General features: G+C 53.7%; 1 protein-coding gene across 1 annotated transcript; it reads right to left on the bottom strand.

Moving 5' to 3' along the window:
- Positions 1-12,825: 12,825 nt before the first annotated feature.
- LOC136479543 (uncharacterized) lies at positions 12,826-14,895 on the bottom strand. The gene has a single exon (XM_066477379.1). It carries the CDS (start codon positions 14,893-14,895, stop codon positions 12,826-12,828), a length of 2,070 nt encoding a protein of 689 aa, XP_066333476.1.
- Positions 14,896-16,891: the final 1,996 nt, after the last annotated feature.

Genomic DNA, 16,891 nt, shown 5'->3' with positions numbered 1-16,891 from the left:
GTACTCTACCTAAGGAAAACACACTTAACAGACTGAGCAGTGAGTTTGGTGCACTCACAAGGTGGAAGTAGGACGTAACAGACACACCCAAAGCAACGAAGTTGGCTATAGGAAGGAGGGGTGCCGAAAATACGCTCATAGGGAGTGCAACCCTGAAGAGAAGCAGAGGGTTGGCGATTTATGAGGAAAATAGCCATAGAAATTGCCTCAGCCTAGAAATGAGGAGCAAGTGCGGAAGAGATCAAGAGAGCACGAGCAGTCTCAAGAATGTAGCGATGTTTGCGCTCAGCAACACCATTCTAAGCATGAGCACCAGGATATAAAAATTGGGCAAGAGTACCCTGCTCAGCAAGGTAGGAGCGATGAGCAGTGGAGATGTACTCATTCGCACGAAAAACTCGAATGGAAGAGTTATACTAGGTACGTATCATGGTAACAAATTGCTAGTAAATAGAAAGAAATTGACCTCAAGAGAACATCAAATAAATCCAAGTTAATCTCGAATAGTCATCAATGAAAAGAACATAATATGATTTCCCTCCTTTTGAAACTAGAGGTGCAGGACCCCATACATCAGAATGAACAAGATCAAAAGGTCTCTGGGACTTAGACTCACTAGAGGGATAGGGGAGTTGCAACTATTTGCCAAGTTTACAACCCATACAATTAAGAGCAGTGTCACTAGAAACAGGGCCTAACACACCACTACCAACAAGACTGGACAATCTAGAACCAGAGAGGTGGCCAAGATGACGATGCCACTACACAAAAGAAGCGGTAGACAAAGCAGCTGATGCAGATGCTGGAGAATCGGGTGATGGGGGAGTCAAAGTGGTTGAAGGAAGATGCAACCAATCAAGCTCCCATAGGCGTTGTGAGTCCCGACGCCTAGGCCTAGTTCCCACCAAAAGGCCCGTATGGAGATCCTGAACACAATGAGAATCAGACTTAAGGATTATGCGACAACCATGATTAGTGATTTGACCCGCAGATAGCAGTTGCATGGTGAGTTGGGGAACATGCGAAACAGTAGGAACATCAAAAGAAGAAGTCGAAAGAACACCTCTCCTAGCAACAGGAAGGGAAGTGCCATCTGTGGTGCAAACAAAAATAGGTGGATCGGAAGATTACAGAGAGGACATGTGTGTCGCATGGGGTGTCATATGAAAAGAGACACCAGAGTCAAAAAACCATGGGGATGATATACCTGACAGAGGAGGAGGAGGAGGGGTGGAACAAGAAGCCTAAGCTGTAGTCCCGTGAGTGAAGGCCTGAGCTGCAGTAGTGAGGTGACAAAACATGGCAAGAACCTCCTGCTCCGCAGCAGACACGGAACGAGTGCTCTACGGAATAGAGGAACCACTAGAGCCCTGAGAGGGGCCCTGAGAGTAGTGTCGACCACTACCACGACACCCCTGTCGGTCGCGCTGCTTCTTGCGACAATCCTTCTCCTCATGGCCATAGAGCTTGCAGTAGCCACACTGCACCCTAGAAGGGACCCCCACCACCACCGGAGACTGGGACGAAGGTAGGGAGACCGGTGGAGTTAGGGCTGCCAGGACGGAGGGCAGTTGCGGAGCATGACTCACACCCCCAGCTCAAAGTCTCCTCGGCTCGTAGCTCAGCCACGGCAAGCATTGTTGTTTGAGTTGGTGTCAGAGCATGGGTCTCTAGTGGCTCGAGTGGACTCAAGAACACAAGAATCACAAAGAGGACACAATGGTTTATCCTGGTTCGGGCCAATTGATGCCCTACGTCCAGCAACTGATGATCCTTATACTCAAAAGCACCAAAAATCAAGGGGTTACAATAGAGTGTAGAGAGGGATTTTGTAGGGGGTTCGCTCGATGCTAATCCTAAGGTTGCCTCACCGTCGGTGGAGCCTTCCCCTCGTCAGAGAGGAGGAAGACGATGGGATGCGGTGGAGGAGCTCTCCATGCCCCTCTTTGGGTTGCCTTGCTCTCCATGCCGAGCAGAGGCCAAAGGATGGAATGGAGTGGAATGATCTGTCTTCTGATCCTCTCCTTTTCCCCCCTAGGTCCGACCTTATCCCTTATATAACGAGATAGGTCGGGTACATGGTGGTTTAGGGGAATGAGTCTACGGTCTACATGCGCCAGAGTCTAGGAGGGCCTTGCAACGACGTGTTGTGGACCATGGTGGTGTCGTGGAGCCAAAGAAGCCTTGGGCATCGTCTGGCTGTTCTATTCTAACACTCTGTGTGTCAGGCTGTGTCGGCTTGGACCGGCCTCCCTAGGTGGACCTTCTAGAGTCTTCTTGGTGGTGAAGGAGTCCAGCTCGAGGGGCTGACATGCGGGTCTAGGAGCCCCTGAGCCCCTGGAGGCCGCGGTGATGCTTTGTCTTCTTGTGTCACACCCCGTGCGTGACCTTGTCGGGGAAGTGGCCGGCAATGCTATGCCCAAGGGGCAGCGTCGAGGAGCCCCCGAGCCTTGGTAGCTCTGGGCTTGTCTTCTTGTGCTCGGGCCTTGGCTGGCATCATTGGCCAGGCAGGAGCCAAGGGCCAGGGTTGGGTGTGTCATAGATCAGGATCCTAAGGCTCGGATGAGCCCTCAAGCCCTGAGTGGAGGCCGCAACGTAGTTAGGCTCGGTCGGGTTTCTTTACCAGAGGGTGCGTGCGAGCGTATCTGATGGGTATAGCCCTCGAGCCCCCTGGCAATCCTGGAGGGGTCGGTCGGGGGGTCTTCTTTGGTTAGGAACCACTGGATCCGAGGCTTAACATACATATATGTTAGGATCTCGTTAGGAGCCCCCTAAGCTCTTCATGGCCTCACTTAGCGTGATGGGAACGAAGGGCTGAATTCGATCTTCTAGTGACCGAACCCTCCTTGGCAGGGATGACTTCTGCTATCAAGAGTGTTGTGCCCTGTTTAGGGCCTTCTTCTCCAATGTGATGGGTGTAGCTCGGCTGTCGAGGCCGAGCGATGATGGTGCTGATCCCTTCGTGAGTCTATGTCGTATAGGTCTTCGACTCGAGCGAGGGCTCAGTGAACTTGTTTGGGAGTTGTCGACCTTAGGCCCAGGGGCGCTGTCCTTTTTGATCGCAGCCTGCCGTGGGTCAGGTCATCGAGAGCATCTGGGCTCTAGCTTGGGGCCATATGATCATCCAAAGCACCACGCCCTTCTGAGTGCTGCGGTAGCAGGCCCTGATCCTCTCGAGCTGGCCTTCTGGGGCCAACCTTCTATGGCCATAGATCGGGGTGCAAGGAGCATGCTGAGCCTTGGACGGAGGCCCTTGTTGGGCCCACTGCTCAGTGGCTCCTGACCCAACTCTAGGGAGTTGGTTTTGGGGGTGCGTCACCCAAGTGTCCGTCGATCGGGGGTCAAGTTGCTCCATCTAGGGAGCCGGTGTAGCCCCCGAGGCCATTGTGGGGCCTCTCTATCAGGGGGAGTGGTGGCTTCTGGGCATGTCTCTTCCGCTAAAGCCCTGCGTAGGCGGTTGATGGCGTCTGGGCTGTCGTGTTTAGCGGAGGAGTTATGGCATGCACTCCTGCGCCATCCCACTTAGTTTAGGAGATTGGACGTCGAGGCCACATGGAGCAGATCTAATGGAGGAGGAGCCACGACACTTGGTGCACGTGGATCTAGACCATCAATGACAGCCGGTGGGCCCAAGGGGAGTCAGATCCCCTCAAGTCCCGCGAGGAGGCGTGCGCGGAGTAGGTGGCGTGTGTGGTGGAAAGTGGAGCGGGGACTTGACTCGTTATCGATGGCCCCCTAACTCCGCCTTTGCTGTGTGGCTATCATTACACAACTGCCTTGAGGTGTGCTGTGGGGATTGAAGAGATGCATGGCTGGTTCCCTGAGGCCCCTCCTAGCCATTGATGGCTGATCAGAGGGCCTGGAGTCACTCATAGTGCATCGACTAGGCTATAAAGGGGAGCCCCTAGGGGGCACAGCATCCTCAATGCCTTCCTCCGGCCCCTTCTCTTCTTCCTCTCAGATCTATATCTTCAGCGGCGATGGCGGTGATGAAGTGCGACGTCTCCCTCCGGGTGAGCCTATCTTGGTTCAACGGGCGATTGCTTCTTCAAGGGTGGAAGGACTCCAGCGAAGGAGGGGCGACGAGACTATGCTAGAGGCGTTTGTCACGTTCCCCTCCCCTAGAAGGTGTAAGGTCTCTAGCGAGGCCGTTGGATTCCTTACGCCCTCTGATGGGGATGGGGGACCATGACGCATTGGTCGCTACCCCTCTGTCCTGGGAACGGCAAGGGGGCTAGGCCCCATTGATGGAGCAACAGTCGACGTCGCCTCGCTTCAGGCCTTGAGGAGGAGCCCTGAGGTTGGCCCACTAGCTCGAGGCATGCGTACCACAGGGCCCCGACCTAGAGGTCAGGTGCGCCCTACGGTCTTTGTCGCAATATAGACGACAGTAGATTGCGGTTTCTACCGCCATATATTGTAATCGGGCCGTTCCTATTTAATGAAATGAAATTACTTTTGTTTGTAATCCCATTGCTCTTGAGTCATGCTCAAAGACTTAGACCCTTGTTGGGATGGACTATTACGACGATGGCCTTGGTGGCCAAGATCGCCGCACTCGTGCTACTAGCGGGTAAGTCCGTGAGAATCCCGGGTTTACGATCGTTTCTTGCCCTGGTCATGTCCCTAGTTGGGAGATCATCGGCTTTTTGATCAAGCCACTCATATAGTTCCTGATCCTGTCTTTTGGTGCTTAGGGGCTCGCTGGCTCCCTCTATGGGTCACCATGAGCGGCTCAAGATCGGTACTCGGACATCGTTCGATGATTGACCAATTTCGCTTCTAGGCTCCCGGCTAAGGCCTCTAGTGCCTGACCATGAATGTCCCTCGCACTTTAGGTGCTTTGGGCGGCCTTGAAGCCTAGTGGGCCAGCCTTACAACCCTCGGCGATGCCCCTTCTAGGGGCCCTAGATTGTCGTGCGGTTGGGTGGCATGATCCAATGAAGGATCGAGAGTTAGGCAGATAGCTGTAAAGGAAATAGAATGGACACAAGAGAAGGGAAAGATAACAAAGCTGGTAACATGGCAGTAGGGTCCATTCCGTTAGCACCTTGCCAATCCCTCGCCCGGTCCTCTCGCTCCATCTATCCCATCCTCACCTCATTCGGGGGCCTTCTGTAGTAGTCCTCCTTCAGAGATGTCAGCAGGTGGTTAGCTCAGTCGATCCTCTGGTGCAGCCGAGCAACCGCTAGAGTGGCTTAGGTTAAAGGAGATAATAATATATACAAGTGAAGCAAGAGGGTCGGGAGGATGGGACTTATCTTGGTTTTTATCAATGGAGAGGTAGGCCGGTGAAGGAGGTCGGCAGGCGGGTTATAGCTTGGGAGGCGATGCTTCTGGATGGATGGCTCGACGTTGGCCTTGCCTCATGGAGAAAGGCCGAAACTCACCTCGATCGGGTCAACCCCTTCTAGGGGCCGAGCGCCTGGATAGAGGGGCCAGCCGAGCCATCGCTGCCGCCAGGAGTCTTCGTCGTCTTGCCAATGCACGGTCGGTTGAGCGCCGCTGCTACCTTGGTTGCTTCCTCCGCTGGTGCCCTTCCTGCGTCATGGCCAGGGCCATCGGGAGCACAAGGGGCGACGAACATGGCTGCTTGGGCGACGTAGTCTTGCTCGCTGTAGTAGGCTTGCTAGAAACTGCCCTCGATGGTGATGACCCCCTTTGGGCCGGGCATCTTGAGCTTTAGGTAGGTGTTGTTGGGGACGACCATGAACTTGGCGAAGCACGGTCGACCGAGCAGAGCATGGTAGATGTTGGGGAAGTCAACCACCTCAAAGGTGAGCGGCTCCTTGCGGAAGTTGTCCGGCTGGCCAAGGTGACATTGAGCCAGATGCGTTCGAGGGGCACGACTTCCTTCCCCGGCATGATCCCATAGAATGGCATCTTGCTGGGGCGCAGGCTGCTTTGGGAGATGCCCATCTTATCGAGGGTGTTAGCGTAGAGTATGTTGAGGTCGCTGCCCCCATGCATCAACACCTTGGTGAGGCACGTGGTGCCCATGATCATGCTGACCATGAGTGGATATCACCCCAGATGAGGGACACGATCGGGATGGTCTTCCTGGTCAAAGGTGATGGCCATCTGGGACCATCGGAGTCGTGTTAGAGTGGCGAGGGTGTGAATAGCGTTCACCTCCTTTTCGGTAATGCGGCACTGCCGGTGGGATTCGTAGGCCTAGGAGCCCTCGAAGATCATGAGGCAGCGCTCGGCCTAGGGGAACTCGATGTGTTCCTCCTGGGTGCCATCCGTTAGGTCAGTAGCCTTTGGGGCATGCTTTTAGGCCTTGCCCTATTTGCCATGGGTGCTATGGATGTAGCCCCTCATGGTAGCGCAGTCCTTGAGGAGGTGCTTTGCTTGCCCCCTATGGAATGGGCAGGGTGTCTCGAGCGCCTTCTTAAAGTACTCTGGGCATGCGCCTCGCCTGCGGGGCTGAGGTCTGGCAGCGCGGTCGGCCGTGGCCACCATCTCTTCCCCACGGTGCTTTCGGTCCTTGTTCCGCTTATCACGGCGTCGCTGGGACAATGCGGGGTCATCGCCGCCATTCCCTCGGCTTTGCCGCTAAAGTTGGCCTAGACGGCCTCCTCGCCTATGGCATACTGGGTGCGCGACGTCCAGGAGCTCCCGTGTCATGCGTGGGGTCTCGTGGCCGAGCACGTAAACTAGCGCCTCGCAGGTCGTGCCGCAGATGAAGACGTTGATTACATCAGCCTTGGTGATGTTAGGGAGCTCATTGCGCTTGGACAAATGCTGGATGTACTCTCAAAGGGTCTTGTGGACCTTTGCCTGTAGTTGTGGAGGTCCCACGAGTTCTCGGGCCGAGTGTACATACCCTGGAAGTGGCTGATGAAGACCAAACGGAGATCGCCCCAGCAGCGGATGCTGCCAGGCTCGAGCTGCTCGAGCCAGGCTCTGGTCGAACTTGACAAAAGCAGGGGAAGGTACTAGATGGTGAAGTCATCGTTTGACCCCTGGCCTTCATGGCGAGGCGGTAGTCCTCTAGTCAATGGTCTGGGTCGGTGGTCGGAAATGCCTAGGGTAGGGAGCTGCCTAGATTGTTGCCCTGAACACTGAGAGGCTGAAGTGATCTGGGGCGACACCCCCACCCGTCGCTTAGGGGTACGGAACCATGCCTGAGCATGGCGTCTGGCATCGATGGTGTTGCGGACATCGCCGATCTGGTGGCACGCAGGCGGACGTCGAGAAGAAAGGTCACGCCTTCGCTCCTACTGAGGCTTAGCGCCCCAGGTCCTCGATCGGTCGGAGATGTTGCCAGAGGTGTCGCCGCTGCCCCCTACTTGTGGGGAGTGAGCATTGGAGCGGTCCCTGTTGGGAGTAGCCATCATCTGGGATGGTCGGGAGAGCGCAGCGTGGCGCTGGGAGTTGAGCTCTCAGCCAACTGCTCGAGGGCGGTGTCCACCATGTTGTACGCTGCATGGGGAAAGCAGAGGCCGCTGGTAGCCCCTGTGCGAGCCTCGTCATTGTCGTCGAGAAGGTGCGTGACCCGTTTCCACGCAAGGTCTTGCCTTTTGTGCTCGAGCTCTGCCTCGGCGGTTTCTAGGTCCACCCGCTGAGCTCGCAGGCAATCCTCCTTCTCCTGAATGTAGGCTATGTGGCTACAGGGACTCTAGTCCGGTAGCATGAGCCCAGGCGCCTCCTCAGCAAGAACCTCACCGTTGATGTGGTAGCACATGTGGGGCGGAGTGCAACAGTCGATGTCGTCGGAGTCATACTCCAGGCCATTCCCCGAAAGGATCTCGAGGAAGGTGCATAGCGAGGGGACTTCGGTCCCTGCCATAGCGGAGAGGATGGCGCTCTGTGGCACCTCATGATTGATGAGGTGCTCCAGCTCCATCTGGAAGGACACCGCCGCGTTCTAGATCCCAAAAGGTAGGTTCGGGAGGTAGTACCAGAACTGGTCAGGCGACGGGAGCACCTCACCGGTGGCGATCTAGTGGTGGACATTGGCTAACATGTAAAACATCTAGCGGCGGTCCGACATGGTGGGGTTTGGTCCCAAACCGCGCTAGATCTATTGGGCTAGGACCTCAAGATCTAGTCCCAGAAGTCCTAGCGGAGGGGGCAACGTCGGGGGCTCGTTGCCCGCCAACGCAGCCCCATGGAGTGGACGAAGCTCACCATAGCAGTCGGCAACGTAGACCAGGCTCCCAAAGTTGAGGACCTAGACCAGAGCAAAGACGCCGACCGTGATGGAGAACTCACCGGGGAAGCGGATGCCGCCGTCTAGGGTGACACCCCTTGCTCCAGCGATGAGGCGGGTGGCTCTGGCTACTGTAGAGCCTAAATCACACTTGACGCTGCCCCCTACCTAGCGCGCTAGCTGTTGCGGTGTCGGAACCGCAGCAAGCATTGTTGTTTGAGTCAATGTTAGAGTTTAGGTCTCCGGTGGCTCGGGTGGACTCAAGAACACAAGAATCATAGAGAGGACGCAACGGTTTATCCTAGTTCGGGCCAATCGATGCCCTACGTCTAGCAACTGATGATCCTTATACTCAAAAGCACCCAAAATCGAGGGGTTACAATAGAGTGTTGAGAGAGATTTGGTAGGGGGTTAGCTCGGTGCTAATTCTAAGGCTGCCTCGCAGCCGGTGGAGCCTTCTCCTCATTGGAGAGGAGGAAGACGATGAGATGCAGTGGAGCAGCTCTCTGTGCCCCTCTCTGGGTTGCCTTGCTCTCGATGCTGAGCAGAGGCCAAAGGATGGAAAGGAGTGGAATGATCTGTCTTCTGATCCTCTCCTTTTTTCCCCTTAGGTCTGACCTTATCCCTTATATAACGAGAACCAGCAGGGCTCTGCTTCGGTCGGGAACCATTGGACCTGAGGCTTAGCATACCCATATGTTAGGATCTCGTCAACCAGTCAACAACTATGCCCGAACCGTCTCGAACTCTGGATGCAGCCGGGAGAGGAACTCATGAAGGCGAAGGGTGTCTCTTTGGTCCTAGTGGCGGTCACTGCACCGACAAGTACCACCACCGTAGAACTTAGCACCCAAACTGTCTAGAGGATGCTAGGCATCTGTCATATGACAGTGAAAGTCCTCAAATGTAGAATGAAGCTGACGAAGTGACTAAGCCTCATCCTCAACAACAAGGTACATCGCTTCGTTATGGATCTCGTAACTACGACGAAGGTGATCCCACATAAGGTGTGAAGTGGGAAGACCTCTGAGGGACCGTGTGAGATCAACCTCCATGCTCGCAAGTAAGATAGCCTTAGCAGATTTCTCCTCGCATAGCCAAGTCTCATAGACACCAAGATCAGACTAGTAGCTCTCCATCTGAGCCTCAAATGCCTCAAGTAAAGCAGTCTTGGCATCATCATCAGCATCTGGCGGGTATGTGGGCGGCGTGGGGAGAACAGGATATGGAGGACAGATCCGCTCACCCATGAGGTAGCCCCACAATAGCTGCCCATCCATGTGGACCTCCAAATGGAAAACAAAGTCACCCCAATTTGTGCCATTGAAAATGACAGGGCACCGACGGACAGGAATAGCTCCAGGGTGCCCGAGGATGCCATGGAAGAAGAGAGCTCGCTTTATTTTTTTTTGTTTTTTTGGAAGGAGTTTGTGGAAGGAAAAAAGGAAATAGAGGAGGGAGCAACACCAGAAATAGAGGGAGCAACACCGGGCTGGGAGGCGGGCGGGCCAAAAATAGAGGAGAGGGGGACGACCAGGCGAGCATGCAGAGGAAGGAGCAGCGGCCGTGCGAGGGTGTGCGTGTGTGGGTGGCCGTAAGCAAGGCGGTGAGGAGCCGTACGGGCGGGTGCGAGACGGCGTGGGGCCGTGCGAGCCACGCGGGGCAGGTGCGCGGGCGGCTGCGTGGGGCCACGCAAGGCCCGCGCGTGAAGCGGGCGCGGACGGCTGCGTAGGGCCGCGCGAGGCGGTGCGGGTCGACCGGTGGCTGAGGTGAAACCTGGAACCCTAGCTCGATACCATGTTAGAATTGGCCAACTGATCTATTCTAGGCCCAAAGGGGCAACTATACATGTGTGTAAATATGCAAAGAACCCCTCCAAGTAGAGGGAAAATACAAAGTACATCTATACATCTAACAACACCGAGAGTTGGCTAACAACCAAAGCAACTCAGGGCACCACAACCCTTAAACCAACTAGCAAAACAACTAACTCTAGCAACCAACCCAAAGCACAAATAACAAACTCGACACGATGCCGAGCACCACCAAGCAGCATGGAGCACCACCATGGCTACATGGCAAGAGCGAAACAGCGGACTGGAGCTAGAAAAATGCCGCGTGACACCTTCATGAAGTAAATGACGCCAAAGACGCTGACGTTGCAAGCCCACCATGAGAAGGTTTTCACCCACAAATCCTAGATGGGCAGGAGAAGTGGTGCAAAGAGGACACCTCCAAGGATGAAGCAGCGTCTGTAGATGACGCTATCTAGGCTTTCACCTTGATCTCTCGCACCCACCCACCGCGGCCTGCCATTGCTCATTGTAGAGGGGGCGTGTCCCTTAGAAAGGCTCCGGTGATGATACACCAGCATCCCCGTCGATACCTGATGCCACCGTGCGCACCACGAGCGTCCTCGCCTCGCCGCATGCACAACCACAAGAAGATGCCCCCGACCCATCAAGGAGACAGGACATGGAGAGCCAAGGGAGCCGCCTGCGTCTGAGGAGCCGGTGAGCTGCCATGATGACCTAAGCTGCCTTGAGGAGCCGCAATGAAAGCCCGGTCGCCACCCCGGGGAGTCGTCGCACGAAAAGCCTGGCCATCGCCTTGAAGAAGGTCGATGTGCAGCATCAGCCACATGCCGGCCAGGAGAAGCACCACAAGAAGCCCTCTGGAGAGGCTGCGCACTGCCAGATCTGGCCAAAGCCGGCCAGCAGCAAGCAAATCCGACCAACTCCACCACGGAACTGGCCAGAGCAATGGAGAAGGAAGATGGCGGTAGGGAGGAGAGGGCCGAGGAAGAAACCCCAACCGTCCAACCAGCCATCACCTGCACCCCTGCCACAGGAGCCCGCCAACAGATGGTAGGGCCCTCTAACCGACAGGGAGCATGCCCAAATGGACACCAGTGCAGTCCCAACATCCTCTACTCGGCTCCGGTCGCTAGTCCTGCGGATCTGGCCGCCCCCGTGCGGATCCACCACACATATCGAGACGTCGGCCGGATGACGACCACGAAGTAAGAATGAGGAGGAGGAAGGAGAGGGGCGGGATGGCCCCGCTGCTGCCCTCCTTGCTGCTTGCTGGGCATCCGGCCTGCAGCTCCGGCAGTGGTGAGGGCGAGATCGGTGCTGCGGGGAGGCTGGGGTGAGGGGGTCGAGCTGCCCGGTTTGGGCAACGCGGGGCGTGGGGGAGAGCTATGTCCATATTGGTATGAAATGTTCAACACAAAACAACACAACAAAGTTGAATACTTGCATGACCGTTCAGTGTTGGGAATTGGGAAGGTTGTTGGCTGGTTACAGTATCCTCATCTGAAAAATTGAAAGAACAGCACTTTGGAACTAAAATATCTGTTTTTTTTAAAAGAGTTTCCTTTCAGCTTTTCAGAAAGCAATAACTTTTTTTCCTGTTTCCTTTTTGCCTGTCAGGTTTGAATCCCTTGTTTAGTGTGCTATATCTTTTACCCATGTATAATATATAGTTTATCTCAATGTTATGAAAGCAATCCCATCGGCTAGTGCGTGCCGCTAGGGAAATGGTAGGCCACCATGCCACTTATTTCTGGTAGTGAGCACACATCTGTATCTATGCATGCCAAATAAGGAAGGCGCTTTCCCATATATGTGCCCATGACTGTTGCACAAACAAGCCACAGATCATCTATTTATTTAAAGACATACAAGATGAGTAACAATAAGAGTGATCAAATATAATCCACACACTGGATGACCACAATGAGACCCCACACAACTGAAAAAAAATCACACGTAGGACACAGCACACGAGATAAGGCTGGTGCACAGCAGCAGCTAGCATGCATGAGGCAAGGCGGGCAGGCTCAAGCTCAAGCCGTAGCTGCTGCTGCAGCAGGAGTTTCTAAGCTGAATGGAATTCAGCTCACTTCTTTATTTCTCATTCTCAACTTCACACATCATACGCTGAACGAATCGGCGCTGCTGGACCAAACAAACCAAATCAAACAAATCGGAGCAAACCAAGACCAACTAGCGGATGAAGCACGGCCAAACCAGTGCAAATCGATGCGGAGGCTGGAGATCACACAGACATGCATAAACCAAGCTAGTGGATTAGTGGAAGCGAATGAAGGAGCGGGCAGATACGGAGAGATGCAGAGACACCAGAGGCAAGCGACGGACAGCCTCAGCAACTCCAAGGGCGTCCGGGAAGGGTTGAGCGCCTTACCTGCACGAGAGGAGAGGAGATCAAGAGAATTAGCCAAATGCATGCGACTGGTCCTATCTGGTCTATTTTTGTTGAGCTTTGCGAATTGAGGATTGGTTGAAGAAAAACAAGCACAACCAGAATATAATGTGCATGGAAGAACAACTCTGATGGTACCACTACTACTATATGCCTATATACAATTATATATATATATTGCGTGACACAGCCAGCCTATGTATAATTTTCCTGTTCCTCGGTCAAAACTAGTTTAGAAATACATAATTTAAACGCTGAACGAAATGTGTGTGCGCCACTGCGCCTTGTGTATGTAAACATCACGCATATAGGAAGGAACAGGGAAGTCAAAGTGAAGGAATGGACCAGAACGAGGAATGTCTGTACTAATGACCGACAACTGATTCCAACACCGATTTATACATATATAAAGGTTGTGGGCTAGCCGAGAAGTACTATATTTACCTGAGGAGGGATCCCCTCAGCATGGTCTTCTTGTAATACCGTGAGTGGGTCGGCTTGTGGTAGTGCGTCAGCACCTTGCGATGACTTTCCTTCATCCTATCCCACCACTCCTCGCAGTCGCACTTCACCATCCTACAGAAAGGTGGTAACGTCCAGAGGCTCCAGCAGCCCCTGATCCTGACAGTCTCAAACTTTGGGGCATTCACGCCATACCAGGGGGCATTGAAGATGCCCCGCAGCCTTGGAAGCTCATGCAGGTGAATGACCTTCAGGTTGGGAAAATTCCAGCTACATTGGTACATCCCACGGTCGCTGGTTTCCTCAAACAAGTGAAAGACCACACTGAGATCGCCACACCACATGATCTCGAGGGTCTCCAAATTTTCCAAGGACATCGTTTCGAGTTGCAAGGGTACAGCATATAGCAGCCTGGGGCAGCGGTAAAGGTGCAATAATGTCAGGTCTGCAAATGCTCTATACCTGGGTCCTTCTAAGCTAGGACGCTCCAGGACACAGCGTGCGTTGCGGAGATGTGACGCCCAGATTATCTTGAGCTTCTTGAATATGTCCATGTGACTGCTACTTCCATCTGGTACTGCACCTACTTGAGGACTAAAGACACACTCCAACTCGGGGCACCGCTCGACTCGACACCACTCCAGTTTATTCCAACTTGATCCTAACGGAGCTGCAAAGATACTGGTGATGGACAAGGACAAGCTATGCTGCACATGCAGGATCTTAGCAGCATCACATATAAATCCTGGTACAGTAATATGGTTTCCAGCCTTGTCTTCTATGCGCATATAGCAGTCCTGGGATGTAGCTTTGGTTTGAATGGATGGTGCAGTATGGGTTCGGATTGGGGGAGGAGGACATGCACACATGGTCGCCCAAGCTTCACAATCTCCTCCATCGGCCTGTAAATCCATGATGGTGTCCTCCTTAAGGGTGGTGGCGACATCTGCATATATTGAATTATGGTCTTTATGGGGCTGCAGGGTTCCTTGTGCTTGCTGCCTGCTGCTGCCCTTCATTCTGTTACCTTTGTTACCACCGGCGGCATCAGCACGGAGACGGTGAGTATGGGATGGGGTTGTTGAAATCACCACATGCGCATCATTGGGACCAAAATAATCTTTGACGGGCACAAGTGACCCAAGGATCCTCGCTTCCCTCACAGAAATATACCAATCAAATTCAACTGGTGATCCTCCTCCGCTCATAGCTGCTGTTTTAGTGACAGTAGTATTGCTGCCCTCCTTTTGGGTGGTGTCCATGCGTAGCTTGCCCATGTATCTTTTCCTCTTGCCTTCAGGTGGCCATAGGATTGCATAAAGCTTCCCACAACCAAGTAGGAAGAGCTGATCGAGCATTGGGGCCTCCACTGCACTTAGATCCAGTGTTTTCACTGCGGTGCCAGTGATGTCTAGGCTGTAGAGCTGCTGGAACAACCCACTCAAGAGTAGATTCTTCAGTGTGGCACACCCTTTCAGGGATACCTCTTTTAAAGATGTAGACCCGTTAATGATAACGGTCTCAAGGCTGTTGCAGCTGCTTACCGCAGGGAAGCTCGTCATGTGACCACTATTTGCTGAGAAGTCAAGAAGCTCCATCTTATCCTTCCCCGAGAACAAGCCTCCCATGTCTCTGTAGTAGCTAGCTGTGGCATGAGACTTTGTTACTCGGAGCTTTCGAATGTTTTGCAGCCGCCCCTTCAACACGCACATGTCAAACTGTTGTCCCATCACATGTAGCTCCCTGAGTTGAGCCATGAAATCCATCATCGTGTTGGACAACAACTTTGAGCTTGAGTAGCGCACGTCCAGCACCCACAGCCCTTGGAAGCACCGCGGGATGTCCTCATTCCCTGCTACTCCATCTCCATCTGTGCTGCTGCTTTCTTCTCGGCAGTGGTCAAGCCAGAGAAATCTGAGGCTGTGGCAGCAGAGGAACGGAGGCGATGTGCAGCTAAACATGCAGGCTGATAGCTTGAGCACACGAAGTGTGTCATATTGTTGGAACATGCCTTCAGGAATACGTCCATTCTGATCCGGAATCAGCATGAACCCACTGGTCGGTGAAGTCCAGTATGATATCTGCTCTGGCAAGCGGCTTACTGGCGATGGCAAAGATGGGCTTTGGTAGTAGTCCACATCTACACTACTGGATTCAGGCGCTTTGCCGGGTGCCGAATGCACCCGGCAAAGGCTACTTTGCACTCGGCAAAGCCTTTGCCGGGTGCAGCACTCGGCAAAGAGCCTCCGGCAAAAAGTAAGTCGGCAAAGATTTCTTTGCCGGGTGCTTTTTATCGGGCACCCGGCAAAGACTTTGCCGAGTGCAAACCCGGCACCCGGCAAAGAAAAGTGGTCGTTACGGCGCCGGCCCCGTCATCCCTTTCTTTGCCGGGTGCCATGTCAGAGGCACCCGGCAAAGATTTTTTTAATTTTTTTTCAAATTTTCTTTGCCGGGTGCCTTGCCGGGGAGGCACCCGGCAAAGAGTTTTTTATTTTTTTCCGTAATTTCTTTGCCGGGTGCCAGGTCATGGGGCACCCGGCAAAGAATTTTTTTTTTTTTTTTTGAAAAAACTTTGCCGGGTGCCCTGGCCCTGGCACTCGGCAAAGCTGGGAATTCCTTTCAGAGAATTCCCAGCTTTGCCGAGTGCCAGGGCCAGGGCACCCGGCAAAGCCTCAAAAATTAATTTTTTTTATTTTGTTTTTTGATTCTATAATCACAAACACAGCATATAAAAGATATATATCACATCTGAAGCATCACAAAGACAATATAGCATATATATATCACATCCATCTCATCACAAACTCAATACCACACATATATATCACATCGCGAATACAATACCTCACATACACGACATCACAAACATAATAGGTCCAATTACCATCGAAACAAGTCGATAGTGGATCACAGTGCATCACATGTCCATCAAGCGGTGAAAAAGAGATACAAACTAAAGGTGGGGAGGAAACTGAGTGCCTGGTGAAGGAAACTCGGCACCGCCTGCTTGCGCCTGAGATGGGTCATTCGAACCCGCCGACGGAGGCTGCATAAAGGACAAGATATTCAGGCGCTTAGAGTGGGTCATCTAATGAAAGCACTAGTCGAAGCAATATGGATTCATACTCACTGGACTAGCTACAACTGGCGGCGGCGCTGGAGCGAACATCGGCACAGGTACACCGTTCACTTGCCCAAAGTTCTGTAGGAACATCGTAATCTCCGCCAGCTGCTTGGCCTGTCTCTCCCGCTCGGCCCGCTCGGCTTGTCTTTCCCGCTCGGCCACCTCGGTCCTCGCCGCCAGGTCCCGCAGCTCCTGAGCCATCCTTTCGTTATCGGCCTGCAACATTTCAATCGAATGTTTTAGTAATGTAAAGGTAACTAAGTTATGTAAAGATCAATGTACGAAGAGTTAAACTGGACTAACCTGGAGTGCGTCGACCCGCTGCTGTGAAGGGGACGGCCGTTGGCGTATGGCCGGGCCTCCGCTCGGGGTACTTGCTCGGATCTGGGAGAGGGAGGGAACAGAGCCGGACTCGAGGGTGCCATCGCCAAGCCAGTACCGCCCATGCTTCTTGCCCTGTCCGATCCTCATGACAGTCGTGCCATCAATGTCGTCGGTGCTCGGATCCCAGTCTGGCCCCTGGACCGACCTTGCGTCCGACGCGTAGGAGCTGATGCGGGTGTGGGCGCTCGGGTTGCTGTACGACTCGGGTGGGTCATCCGGGCTGAAGGTGACAGCGGAAGTCGCCTTTCCCTTGCGGGCCAGTCCATACGCCATGAACGTGGACAAAGGCTGGCCACCATGCGACGCCGACTGCGAGAAAGACAACAAGATGATTAGAAGTAACATGCAGAATGGAGCGTCAGAATACTAAAAATGAATTCACGTACCCAAGCTTGCTTGTACGCGCCGAGGCTGCGGCTGCCTTGGTGGTGTGTGGGGCCTGTCGCCTGCAAAGCCCGCTCCCGGTGGGCTTCGTGTTCCTGGATATAACCCTCTGTGAACCACCTGTCCACGATCATCTCCCAGCAGTCGGCAAA

The sequence above is a fragment of the Miscanthus floridulus genome, chromosome 9 (assembly GCF_019320115.1).
Source record: "Miscanthus floridulus cultivar M001 chromosome 9, ASM1932011v1, whole genome shotgun sequence".
Lineage (NCBI taxonomy): Eukaryota > Viridiplantae > Streptophyta > Magnoliopsida > Poales > Poaceae > Miscanthus > Miscanthus floridulus.
This window is presented reverse-complemented; position numbering and strand designations above follow the sequence as displayed.

Excerpts from the sequence above, each read along its gene's own strand:
- LOC136479543 (XM_066477379.1), bottom strand. The coding sequence starts at position 14,895 with ATGCTGATTCCGGATCAGAATGGACGTATTCCTGAAGGCATGTTCCAA.